The 14,056-nt window shown below is 45.3% G+C and overlaps 1 protein-coding gene and 1 long non-coding RNA gene across 2 annotated transcripts in view; both read left to right on the top strand.

Annotated features, from left to right (window-relative positions):
- LOC149972428 (uncharacterized) overlaps positions 1–14,056 on the top strand; it is a 503,925-nt gene that overhangs the window by 189,505 nt on the left and 300,364 nt on the right. The window lies entirely within an intron of this gene.
- The window catches only part of zbbx (zinc finger, B-box domain containing), a 121,259-nt gene that overhangs the window by 94,437 nt on the left and 12,766 nt on the right, over positions 1–14,056 (top strand). The window contains exons 18-19 of the mRNA XM_036961521.2: positions 2,869–3,093; positions 4,905–4,986. Of these exons, the coding sequence (XP_036817416.2) occupies positions 2,869–3,093; positions 4,905–4,986 (307 nt within the window). The remainder of the gene's footprint in view (positions 1–2,868; positions 3,094–4,904; positions 4,987–14,056) is intronic.

Genomic DNA, 14,056 nt, shown 5'->3' with positions numbered 1-14,056 from the left:
TGATTATATAGACACTGCAGTAGAGAGAGATAAAACACCAGTGATTATATAGACACTGTAGTAGAGAGAGATAAAACACCAGTGATTATATAGACACTGTAGTAGAGAGATAAAACACCAGTGATTATATAGACACTGTAGTAGAGAGAGATAAAACACCAGTGATTATATAGACACTGTAGTAAAGAGATAAAACACCAGTGATTATATAGACACTGCAGTAGAGAGATAAAACACCAGTGATTATATAGACACTGTAGTAGAGAGAGATAAAACACCAGTGATTATATAGACACTGCAGTAGAGAGAGATAAAACACCAGTGATTATATAGACACTGTAGTAGAGAGAGATAAAACACCAGTGATTATATAGACACTGTAGTAGAGAGATAAAACACCAGTGATTATATAGACACTGTAGTAGAGAGAGATAAAACACCAGTGATTATATAGACACTGTAGTAAAGAGATAAAACACCAGTGATTATATAGACACTGCAGTAGAGAGATAAAACACAAGTGATTATATAGACACTGTAGTAGAGAGAGATAAAACACCAGTGATTATATAGACACTGTAGTAGAGAGAGATAAAACACCAGTGATTATATAGACACTGCAGTAGAGAGATAAAACACCAGTGATTATATAGACACTGTAGTAGAGAGATAAAACACCAGTGATTATATAGACACTGCAGTAGAGAGATAAAACACCAGTGATTATATAGACACTGCAGTAGAGAGAGATAAAACACCAGTGATTATATAGACACTGTAGTAGAGAGATAAAACACCAGTGATTATATAGACACTGTAGTAGAGAGATAAAACACCAGTGATTATATAGACACTGTAGTAGAGAGATAAAACACCAGTGATTATATAGACACTGCAGTAGAGAGAGATAAAACACCAGTGATTATATAGACACTGTAGTAGAGAGATAAAACACCAGTGATTATATAGACACTGTAGTAGAGAGATAAAACACCAGTGATTATATAGACACTGCAGTAGAGAGAGATAAAACACCAGTGATTATATAGACACTGCAGTAGAGAGAGATAAAACACCAGTGATTATATAGACACTGTAGTAGAGAGATAAAACACCAGTGATTATATAGACACTGCAGTAGAGAGATAAAACACCAGTGATTATATAGACACTGTAGTAGAGAGATAAAACACCAGTGATTATATAGACACTGCAGTAGAGAGAGATAAAACACCAGTGATTATATAGACACTGCAGTAGAGAGAGATAAAACACCAGTGATTATATAGACACTGTAGTAGAGAGATAAAACACCAGTGATTATATAGACACTGCAGTAGAGAGAGATAAAACACCAGTGATTATATAGACACTGTAGTAGAGAGAGATAAAACACCAGTGATTATACAGACACTGCAGTAGAGAGATAAAACACCAGTGATTATATAGACACTGCAGTAGAGAGATAAAACACCAGTGATTATATAGACACTGCAGTAGAGAGATAAAACACCAGTGATTATATAGACACTGCAGTAGAGAGAGATAAAACACCAGTGATTATACAGACACTGCAGTAGAGAGATAAAACACCAGTGATTATATAGACACTGCAGCAGAGAGATAAAACACCAGTGATTATATAGACACTTTAGTAAAGAGATAAAACACCAGTGATTATATAGACACTGCAGTAGAGAGATAAAACACCAGTGATTATATAGACACTGTAGTAGAGAGATAAAACACCAGTGATTATATAGACACTGTAGTAGAGAGATAAAACACCAGTGATTATATAGACACTGTAGTAGAGAGATAAAACACCAGTGATTATACAGACACTGCAGTAGAGAGAGATAAAACACCAGTGATTATATAGACACTGTAGTAGAGAGATAAAACACCAGTGATTATATAGACACTGCAGTAGAGAGATAAAACACCAGTGATTATATAGACACTGCAGTAGAGAGAGATAAAACACCAGTGATTATATAGACACTGCAGTAGAGAGAGATAAAACACCAGTGATTATATACACTGCAGCAGAGAGAGATAAAACACCAGTGATTATATAGACACTGCAGTAGAGAGAGATAAAACACCAGTGATTATACAGACACTGCAGTAGAGAGAGATAAAACACCAGTGATTATATAGACACTGTAGTAGAGAGATAAAACACCAGTGATTATATAGACACTGTAGTAGAGAGATAAAACACCAGTGATTATATAGACACTGCAGTAGAGAGATAAAACACCAGTGATTATACAGACACTGCAGTAGAGAGAGATAAAACACCAGTGATTATATAGACACTGTAGTAGAGAGATAAAACACCAGTGATTATATAGACACTGCAGTAGAGAGATAAAACACCAGTGATTATATAGACACTGTAGTAGAGAGATAAAACACCTGTGATTATATAGACACTGCAGTAGAGAGATAAAACACCAGTGATTATATAGACACTGTAGTAGAGAGAGATAAAACACCAGTGATTATATAGACACTGCAGTAGAGAGATAAAACACCAGTGATTATATAGACACTGTAGTAGAGAGATAAAACACCAGTGATTATATAGACACTGCAGTAGAGAGAGATAAAACACCAGTGATTATATAGACTTCTACCTCTTTCTCCCCCTCTCTCATTCTGTCTCACTTGCTTTCTCCTGCATCCTTTCATTATCTGTCTCTCTCTATATCTCTCGTCTCTCTTCTCCTTTCTTTTCCTCCCACCTCTACCTATGTTCTCTACTACTTCCTGGTTATTTGGTGTTGTGCTAATCACACTTCCTCCTCTCTGTCTGTCTGTCCGTCCGTCCATCCATTACATGTCTTACTGGTGTTTCAGGTAGATCTACTCCAAGGCTGTCCTCCCGTCCTACCAGTGCTCTGTCTCGCCCTGTCTCTGGCACCATGTCCCATCCCGTGTCCCGTCCTCTGTCTCGAGCGGCTAAGGAGATCCTGGACGTCTGTCTCGTGGACCAGACCGGCTGTGAGGACCCTGACCTGGAGCAGGACATAGACACACAGGCTCTCAGCAGCCTGGCGGAGGAGTTCCGATTGATGGCTACAGGTACACACACAAACACACAAATGACATATTTTATTGAATCCAACAATCAAATGTACAAAAAAAAGGATCCAAACATTTCAAAGGTCCCTGTATGCATGAAGGGAACAGGAAGTACCTCCTTCTCCAAACAGCTAGACTTCCCCCGACAGCTGAAACAGGAAGTACCTCCTTCTCCAAACAGCTAGACTTCCCCCGACAGCTGAAACAGGAAGTACCTCCTTCTCCAAACAGCTAGACTTCCCCCGACAGCTGAAACAGGAAGTACCTCCTTCTCCAAACAGCTAGACTTCCCCCGACAGCTGAAACAGGAAGTACCTCCTTCTCCAAACAGCTAGACTTCCCCCGACAGCTGAAACAGGAAGTACCTCCTTCTCCAAACAGCTAGACTGCCCCCGACAGCTGAAACAGAGAAGTACCTCCTCCAACAACTAGGCTGACCACGACAGCTGCAACAGGAAGTACCTCCTTCTCCAAACAGCTAGACTTCCCCCGACAGCTGAAACAGAACAGTACCTCCTTCTCCAAACAGCTAGACTTCCCCTGACAGCTGAAACAGAGAAGTACCTCCTCCTCCAAACAGCTAGACTGACCACGACAGCTGAAACAGAGAAGTACCTCATTCTCCAAACAGCTAGGCTGACCACGACAGCTGCAACAGGAAGTACCTCCTTCTCCAAACAGCTAGACTGACCACGACAGCTGCAACAGGAAGTACCTCCTTCTCCAAACAGCTAGGCTGACCACGACAGCTGCAACAGATTAGTACCTCCTTCTCCAAACAGCTAGACTGACCACGACAGCTGCAACAGATTAGTACCTCCTTCTCCAAACAGCTAGGCTGCCCACGACAGCTGCAACAGGAAGTACCTCCTTCTCCAAACAGCTAGGCTGACCACGACAGCTGCAACAGGAAGTACCTCCTTCTCCAAACAGCTAGACTGACCACGACAGCTGCAACAGATTAGTACCTCATTCTCCAAACAGCTAGGCTGCCCACGACAGCTGAAACAGGAAGAACCTCCTTCTCCAAACAGCTAGGCTGACCACGACAGCTGAAACAGACTCCATTACATTTGACTAGAATACAGAATAGGTCATGGTTTGCAGGGTACCAGAGTGCTACATTATATTTTGTTGATAGAACTTGTAGCCTCGCCTTAACAGTAAAGGTGAGAATGTCCTCACCAACAGCAGCATTCTAGTACATGGAACGGGAGACAGAGAGGTCAGTAGCTGGGAGACAGAGAGGTCAGTAGCTGGGAGACAGAGAGGTCAGTAGCTGGGAGACAGAGAGGTCAGTAGCTGGGAGACAGAGAGGTCAGTAGCTGGGAGACAGAGAGGTCAGTAGCTGGGAGACAGAGAGGTCAGTAGCTGGGAGACAGAGAGGTCAGTAGCTGGGAGACAGAGAGGTCAGTAGCTGGGAGACAGAGAGGTCAGTAGCTGGGAGACAGAGAGGTCAGTAGCTGGGAGACAGAGAGGTCAGTAGCTGGGAGACAGAGAGGTCAGTAGCTACATCCGTCTGATACCAAGGGGTCCTGCATGAAGGATGAGATGTTCATGGTGACAGAATCCTCCACAACAACATCCGTCACTGGCTCAGTTTACCTGTCAGTCCGTGTCCACCTGAGCACACACACACACACACACACACACACACACACACACACTAGTTAGTTAGTTTGTTTTTGATGATGATGATGATGATGGTGGTGGTGGTGATGGTGGTGGTGATGATGATGATGATGGTGATGATGATGATGATGATGATGATGATGATATTGTCTGTGTTGTGATGATAGAATGTCTCCCAGATTCAGATCTGTCCCAGGTGTCCACCTCTGCGGGGGGCGGAGCTGAAAAAGAGGGGCGTGTCAGGAGGCGGGGCTCCTTCCGGTAGGTATATTCTGTATATTCGTTTCCATGGGGACCAGACACTCATTAGCTGCAGCTCGTTAGAGATGGTGCCTCGTTAGCATTCTTCCTGCTGAATCATTAAAACAACAAACACACACAGGCATACACTCTGCCCCTCCCTACCCCAGCCATTAGTTACTGTGTACATTTGCGTGCGTGTGTGTGTGTGTGTGTGTGTGTGTGTGTGTGTGTGTGTGTGTGTGTGTGTGTGTGTGTGTGTGTGTGTGTGTGTGTGTGTGTGTGTGTGTGTGTGTGTGTCTGTGTGTGTGTGTCTGTGTGTCTGTGTGTTCATGGGCCTGTGAGCAGCATGTTTATGGACAAGATCAAAACATAGGTCTCTGTACATTCCTTCTCTTAAAGCCATATTCTGCTGTCTGACCACTGAGTCATCAACCCAGATGGCTTAGTTTACTCCTATACAGAATAGGGTCAGGGTTAGGGTCAGGGTCAGGGTTAGGGTTAGAAATAGCGTTAACCGTGTTCATGTGTGTGTGTTGCTTTTTCTTTGAGTGTGTTTTTTGTTTGTTGTCTGTTTAGTGTTTGTGTGATGGAATTGCTGTGGTTGGTTGTCTTTGTGTCAGGAAGAGGGTTTAGCATGTGGATGTGTTCATCTCTCTCTCCCTCCGTCCTAGATGAAGTGTGTAATCTTTGTGTCAGGAAGAGGGTTTAGCATGTGGATGTGTTCATCTCTCTCTCCCTCCGTCCGTCCTAGATGAAGTGTGTAATCTTTGTGTCAGGAAGAGGGTTTAGCATGTGGATGTGTTCATCTCTCTCTCCCTCCGTCCTAGATGAAGTGTGTAATCTTTGTGTCAGGAAGAGGGTTTAGCATGTGGATGTGTTCATCTCTCTCTCCCTCCGTCCGTCCTAGATGAAGTGTGTAATCTTTGTGTGTCAGGAAGAGGGTTTAGCATGTGGATGTGTTCATCTCTCTCTCCCTCCGTCCTAGATGAAGTGTGTAATCTCTGTCTTTTGTCCTCTCTGTCCCTCCGTCCTAGATGAAGTGTGTAATCTCTGTCTTTTGTCCTCTCTGTCCCTCCGTCCTAGATGAAGTGTGTAATCTCTGTCTTTTGTCCTCTCTGTCCCTCCGTCCTAGATGAAGTGTGTAATCTCTGTCTTTTGTCCTCTCTGTCCGTCCGTCCTAGATGAAGTGTGTAATCTCTGTCTTTTGTCCTCTCTGTCCCTCCGTCCTAGATGAAGTGTGTAATCTCTGTCTTTTGTCCTCTCTGTCCCTCCGTCCTAGATGAAGTGTGTAATCTCTGTCTTTTGTCCTCTCTGTCCCTCCGTCCTAGATGAAGTGTGTAATCTCTGTCTTTTGTCCTCTCTGTCCCTCCGTCCTAGATGAAGTGTGTAATCTCTGTCTTTTGTCCTCTCTGTCCCTCCGTCCTAGATGAAGTGTGTAATCTCTGTCTTTTGTCCTCTCTGTCCCTCCGTCCTAGATGAAGTGTGTAATCTCTGTCTTTTGTCCTCTCTGTCCCTCCGTCCTAGATGAAGTGTGTAATCTCTGTCTTTTGTCCTCTCTGTCCCTCCGTCCTAGATGAAGTGTGTAATCTCTGTCTTTTGTCCTCTCTGTCCCTCCGTCCTAGATGAAGTGTGTAATCTCTGTCTTTTGTCCTCTCTGTCCCTCGTTCCGTTGGTCACATTAAGTAATAGAACTTCAGCGTTCAGAACGGACAGCGTCTCCTCTCCTCACCGCTATTACGTGTGTGTGTGTGTGTGTGTGTGTGTGTGTGTGTGTGTGTGTATAGAGGTTGTAATTTGTGCTCTAGGCTGAGTTGAGTGCTGTGGCACAGAGAGACTGTAATAACACGATTACACTAAAACAGAGCCTTAAAGCCCTCAACCACACACTTTACACTGGGCCCCAGTTATCCACCATCTCTCTCTCTCTCTCTCTCTCTCTCAATTTCATTTCATTTCAATTCAAGGGCTTTATTGGCATGGGAAACATGTGTTAACATTGCCAAAGCAAGTGAGGTAGATAATATATAAAGTGAATATATAAAGTGAAATAAACAATAAAAATTAACAGTAAACATCACACATACAGAAGTTTCAAAACAATAAAGACATCACACATGTCATATTATATATATACAGTTTTTTAACAATGTACAAATGGTTAAAGGACACAATATAAAATAAATAAGCATAAATATGGGTTGTATTTATAATGGTGTTTGTTCTTCACTGGTTGCCCTTTTCTCGTGGCAACAGGTCACAAATCTTGCTGCTGTGATGGCACACTGTTTAATTTCACCCAGTAGATATGGGAGTTTATCAAAACTGGGTGTGTTTTGGTATGTGTCTCTAATATGTTCATACATTTGGCAGGGGGTTAGGAAGTGCAGCTCAGTTTCCACCTCATTTTGTGGGCAGTGTGCACATAGCCTGTCTTCTCTTGAGAGCCAGGTCTGCCTACGGCTGCCTCTCTCAATAGCAAGGCTATGCTCACTGAGTCTGTATGTAGTCAAAGCTTTCCTTCATTTTGGGTCAGTCACTGTGGTCAGGTATTCTGGGAATCGCTTCCTTTTAGTTGGTTGTAGAATTTAACAGCTCTTTTCTGGATTTTGATAATTAGCGGGTATTGGCCTAATTCTGCTTTGCATGCATTATTTGGTGTTTTACGTTGTTCTGCAGTGGTGTTTGTCTCATTTTTGTGAAATCTTGGTTGGTGAGCGGACCCCGGACCTCACAAACATAAAGGGCAATGGGCTGGAGGTGGTATACAGAAGATAGGCCTATTTGGTAAAATACCAAGTCCATATTATGGCAAGAACAGCTCAAACAAGCAAAGAGAAATGACAGTCCATCATTACTTTAAGACATGAAGATCAGTCAATACGGAACATATTAAGAACTTTGAAAGTTTCTTCAAGTGACGACGCAAAAACCATCAAAGTGCTGTGATGAAACTGAGGACCGCCACAGGACAGGAAGACCCAGAGTTACCTCTGCTGCAGACGATAAGGTCATTAGAGTTAACTGTCTCTCATGAGGACCGCCACAGGACAGGAAGACCCAGAGTTACCTCTGCTTTTAGAGGATAAGGTCATTAGAGTTAACTGTCTCTCATGAGGACCGCCACAGGACAGGAAGACCCAGAGTTACCTCTGCTTTTAGAGGATGAGTTCATTAGAGTTAACTGTCTCTCATGAGGACCGCCACAGGAAAGGAAGACCCAGAGTTACCTCTGCTTTTAGAGGATGAGTTCATTAGAGTTACCTGTCTCTCATGAGGACCGCCACAGGACAGGAAGACCCAGAGTTACCTCTGCTTTTAGAGGATAAGGTCATTAGAGTTAACTGTCTCTCATGAGGACCGCCACAGGACAGGAAGACCCAGAGTTACCTCTGCTTTTAGAGGATAAGGTCATTAGAGTTAACTGTCTCTCATGAGGACCGCCACAGGACAGGAAGACCCAGAGTTACCTCTGCTGCAGAGGATAAGGTCATTAGAGTTAACTGTCTCTCATGAGGACCACCACAGGACAGGAAGACCCAGAGTTACCTCTGCTGCAGAGGATAAGGTCATTAGAGTTAACTGTCTCTCATGAGGACCGCCACAGGACAGGAAGACCCAGAGTTACCTCTGCTGCAGAGGATAAGGTCATTAGAGTTAACTGTCTCTCATGAGGACCGCCACAGGACAGGAAGACCCAGAGTTACCTCTGCTTTTAGAGGATATGTTCATTAGAGTTAACTGTCTCTCATGAGGACCGCCACAGGAATGGAAGACCCAGAGTTACCTCTGCTTTTAGAGGATATGTTCATTAGAGTTAACTGTCTCTCATGAGGACCGCTACAGGACAGGAAGACCCAGAGTTACCTCTGCTGTAGAGGAGAAGTTCATTAGAGTTAACTGTCTCTCATGAGGACCGCTACAGGACAGGAAGACCCAGAGTTACCTCTGCTTTTAGAGGATACATTCATTAGAGTTAACTGTCTCTCATGAGGACCGCTACAGGACAGGAAGACCCAGAGTTACCTCTGCTGCAGAGGATAAGTTCATTAGAGTTAACTGTCTCTCATGAGGACCGCTACAGGACAGGAAGACCCAGAGTTACCTCTGCTGCAGAGGATAAGTTCATTAGAGTTAACTGTCTCTCATGAGGACCGCTACAGGACAGGAAGACCCAGAGTTACCTCTGCTGCAGAAGATACGTTCATTAGAGTTAACTGTCTCTCATGAGGACCGCCACAGGACAGGAAGACCCAGAGTTACCTCTGCTTTTAGAGGATGAGTTCATTAGAGTTAACTGTCTCTCATGAGGACCGCTACAGGACAGGAAGACCCAGAGTTAACTCTGCTGCAGAGGATAAGTTCATTAGAGTTAACTGTCTCTCATGAGGACCGCCACAGGACAGGAAGACCCAGAGTTACCTCTGCTTTTAGAGGATGAGTTCATTAGAGTTAACTGTCTCTCATGAGGACCGCCACAGGACAGGAAGACCCAGAGTTACCTCTGCTTTTAGAGGATGAGTTCATTAGAGTTAACTGTCTCTCATGAGGACCGCCACAGGACAGGAAGACCCAGAGTTACCTCTGCTGCAGAGGATGAGTTCATTAGAGTTAACTGTCTCTCATGAGGACCGCCACAGGACAGGAAGACCCAGAGTTACCTCTGCTTTTAGAGGATGAGTTAACTGTCTCTCATGAGGACCGCTACAGGACAGGAAGACCCAGAGTTAACTCTGCTGCAGAGGATAAGTTCATTAGAGTTAACTGTCTCTCATGAGGACCGCTACAGGACAGGAAGACCCAGAGTTACCTCTGCTGCAGAGGATAAGTTCATTAGAGTTAACTGTCTCTCATGAGGACCGCTACAGGACAGGAAGACCCAGAGTTACCTCTGCTGCAGAGGATAAGTTCATTAGAGTTAACTGTCTCTCATGAGGACCGCTACAGGACAGGAAGACCCAGAGTTACCTCTGCTGCAGAAGATACGTTCATTAGAGTTAACTGTCTCTCATGAGGACCGCCACAGGACAGGAAGACCCAGAGTTACCTCTGCTTTTAGAGGATGAGTTCATTAGAGTTAACTGTCTCTCATGAGGACCGCTACAGGACAGGAAGACCCAGAGTTAACTCTGCTGCAGAGGATAAGTTCATTAGAGTTAACTGTCTCTCATGAGGACCGCCACAGGACAGGAAGACCCAGAGTTACCTCTGCTTTTAGAGGATGAGTTCATTAGAGTTAACTGTCTCTCATGAGGACCGCCACAGGACAGGAAGACCCAGAGTTACCTCTGCTGCAGAGGATGAGTTCATTAGAGTTAACTGTCTCTCATGAGGACCGCCACAGGACAGGAAGACCCAGAGTTACCTCTGCTGCAGAGGATGAGTTCATTAGAGTTAACTGTCTCTCATGAGGACCGCCACAGGACAGGAAGACCCAGAGTTACCTCTGCTTTTAGAGGATGAGTTCATTAGAGTTAACTGTCTCTCATGAGGACCGCTACAGGACAGGAAGACCCAGAGTTAACTCTGCTGCAGAGGATAAGTTCATTAGAGTTAACTGTCTCTCATGAGGACCGCCACAGGAAAGGAAGACCCAGAGTTACCTCTGCTGCAGAGGATGAGTTCATTAGAGTTAACTGTCTCTCATGAGGACCGCCACAGGACAGGAAGACCCAGAGTTACCTCTGCTGCAGAGGATGAGTTCATTAGAGTTACCTGTCTCTCATGAGGACCGCTACAGGACAGGAAGACCCAGAGTTACCTCTGCTGCAGAGGATAAGTTCATTAGAGTTAACTGTCTCTCATGAGGACCGCCACAGGACAGGAAGACCCAGAGTTACCTCTGCTGCAGAGGATGAGTTCATTAGAGTTACCTGTCTCTCATGAGGACCGCTACAGGACAGGAAGACCCAGAGTTACCTCTGCTGCAGAGGATAAGTTCATTAGAGTTAACTGTCTCTCATGAGGACCGCCACAGGAAAGGAAGACCCAGAGTTACCTCTGCTGCAGAGGATAAGTTCATTAGAGTTAACTGTCTCTCATGAGGACCGCCACAGGACAGGAAGACCCAGAGTTACCTCTGCTGCAGAGGATAAGTGCATTAGAGTTAACTGTCTCTCATGAGGACCGCAACAGGACAGGAAGACCCAGAGTTACCTCTGCTGCAGAGGATAAGTTCATTAGAGTTAACTGTCTCTCATGAGGACCGCCACAGGACAGGAAGACCCAGAGTTACCTCTGCTGCAGAGGATAAGTTCATTAGAGTTAACTGTCTCTCATGAGGACCGCCACAGGACAGGAAGACCCAGAGTTACCTCTGCTGCAGAGGATAAGTTCATTAGAGTTAACTGTCTCTCATGAGGACCGCTACAGGACAGGAAGACCCAGAGTTACCTCTGCTGCAGAGGATAAGTTCATTAGAGTTAACTGTCTCTCATGAGGACCGCTACAGGACAGGAAGACCCAGAGTTACCTCTGCTGCAGAGGATAAGTTCATTAGAGTTAACTGTCTCTCATGAGGACCGCCACAGGACAGGAAGACCCAGAGTTACCTCTGCTGCAGAGGATAAGTTCATTAGAGTTAACTGTCTCTCATGAGGACCGCCACAGGAAAGGAAGACCCAGAGTTACCTCTGCTGCAGAGGATAAGTTCATTAGAGTTAACTGTCTCTCATGAGGACCGTCACAGGACAGGAAGACCCAGAGTTACCTCTGCTGCAGAGGATGAGTTCATTAGAGTTAACTGTCTCTCATGAGGACCGCCACAGGACAGGAAGACCCAGAGTTACCTCTGCTGCAGAAGATGAGTTCATTAGAGTTAACTGTCTCTCATGAGGACCGCTACAGGACAGGAAGACCCAGAGTTACCTCTGCTGCAGAGGATAAGTTCATTAGAGTTAACTGTCTCTCATGAGGACCGCCACAGGACAGGAAGACCCAGAGTTACCTCTGCTGCAGAGGATAAGTTCATTAGAGTTAACTGTCTCTCATGAGGACCGCCACAGGACAGGAAGACCCAGAGTTACCTCTGCTGCAGAGGATAAGTTCATTAGAGTTAACTGTCTCCCATGAGGACCGCCACAGGACAGGAAGACCCAGAGTTACCTCTGCTGCAGAGGATAAGTTCATTAGAGTTAACTGTCTCTCATGAGGACCGCCACAGGAAAGGAAGACCCAGAGTTACCTCTGCTTTTAGAGGATACATTCATTAGCGTTAACTGTCTCTCATGAGGACCGCCACAGGAAAGGAAGACCCAGAGTTACCTCTGCTTTTAGAGGATGAGTTCATTAGAGTTAACTGTCTCTCATGAGGACCGCCACAGGAAAGGAAGACCCAGAGTTACCTCTGCTTTTAGAGGATACGTTCATTAGAGTTAACTGTCTCTCATGAGGACCGCTACAGGACAGGAAGACCCAGAGTTACCTCTGCTTTTAGAGGATACGTTCATTAGAGTTAACTGTCTCTCATGAGGACCGCCACAGGACAGGAAGACCCAGAGTTACCTCTGCTTTTAGAGGATACGTTCATTAGTGTTAACTGTCTCTCATGAGGACCGCCACAGGACAGGAAGACCCAGAGTTACCTCTGCTTTAGAGGAGAAGTTCATTAGTGTTAACTGTCTCTCATGAGGACCGCCACAGGACAGGAAGACCCAGAGTTACCTCTGCTGCAGAGGATAAGTTCATTAGAGTTAACTGTCTCTCATGAGGACCGCCACAGGACAGGAAGACCCAGAGTTACCTCTGCTTTTAGAGGATACGTTCATTAGAGTTAACTGTCTCTCATGAGGACCGCTACAGGACAGGAAGACCCAGAGTTAACTCTGCTGCAGAGGATACGTTCATTAGAGTTAACTGTCTCTCATGAGGACCGCCACAGGAAAGGAAGACCCAGAGTTACCTCTGCTGCAGAGGATGAGTTCATTAGAGTTAACTGTCTCTCATGAGGACCGCCACAGGACAGGAAGACCCAGAGTTACCTCTGCTGCAGAGGATGAGTTCATTAGAGTTAACTGTCTCTCATGAGGACCGCCACAGGACAGGAAGACCCAGAGTTACCTCTGCTTTTAGAGGATGAGTTAACTGTCTCTCATGAGGACCGCTACAGGACAGGAAGACCCAGAGTTAACTCTGCTGCAGAGGATAAGTTCATTAGAGTTAACTGTCTCTCATGAGGACCGCTACAGGACAGGAAGACCCAGAGTTACCTCTGCTGCAGAGGATAAGTTCATTAGAGTTAACTGTCTCTCATGAGGACCGCTACAGGACAGGAAGACCCAGAGTTACCTCTGCTGCAGAGGATAAGTTCATTAGAGTTAACTGTCTCTCATGAGGACCGCTACAGGACAGGAAGACCCAGAGTTACCTCTGCTGCAGAAGATACGTTCATTAGAGTTAACTGTCTCTCATGAGGACCGCCACAGGACAGGAAGACCCAGAGTTACCTCTGCTTTTAGAGGATGAGTTCATTAGAGTTAACTGTCTCTCATGAGGACCGCTACAGGACAGGAAGACCCAGAGTTAACTCTGCTGCAGAGGATAAGTTCATTAGAGTTAACTGTCTCTCATGAGGACCGCCACAGGACAGGAAGACCCAGAGTTACCTCTGCTTTTAGAGGATGAGTTCATTAGAGTTAACTGTCTCTCATGAGGACCGCCACAGGACAGGAAGACCCAGAGTTACCTCTGCTGCAGAGGATGAGTTCATTAGAGTTAACTGTCTCTCATGAGGACCGCCACAGGACAGGAAGACCCAGAGTTACCTCTGCTGCAGAGGATGAGTTCATTAGAGTTAACTGTCTCTCATGAGGACCGCCACAGGACAGGAAGACCCAGAGTTACCTCTGCTTTTAGAGGATGAGTTCATTAGAGTTAACTGTCTCTCATGAGGACCGCTACAGGACAGGAAGACCCAGAGTTAACTCTGCTGCAGAGGATAAGTTCATTAGAGTTAACTGTCTCTCATGAGGACCGCCACAGGAAAGGAAGACCCAGAGTTACCTCTGCTGCAGAGGATGAGTTCATTAGAGTTAACTGTCTCTCATGAGGACCGCCACAGGACAGGAAGACCCAGAGTTACCTCTGCTGCAGA

This window comes from Oncorhynchus mykiss, chromosome 24 (genome assembly GCF_057628025.1).
Source record: "Oncorhynchus mykiss isolate SJ-2025 chromosome 24, ASM5762802v1, whole genome shotgun sequence".
Taxonomy (NCBI): domain Eukaryota; kingdom Metazoa; phylum Chordata; class Actinopteri; order Salmoniformes; family Salmonidae; genus Oncorhynchus; species Oncorhynchus mykiss.
This window is presented reverse-complemented; position numbering and strand designations above follow the sequence as displayed.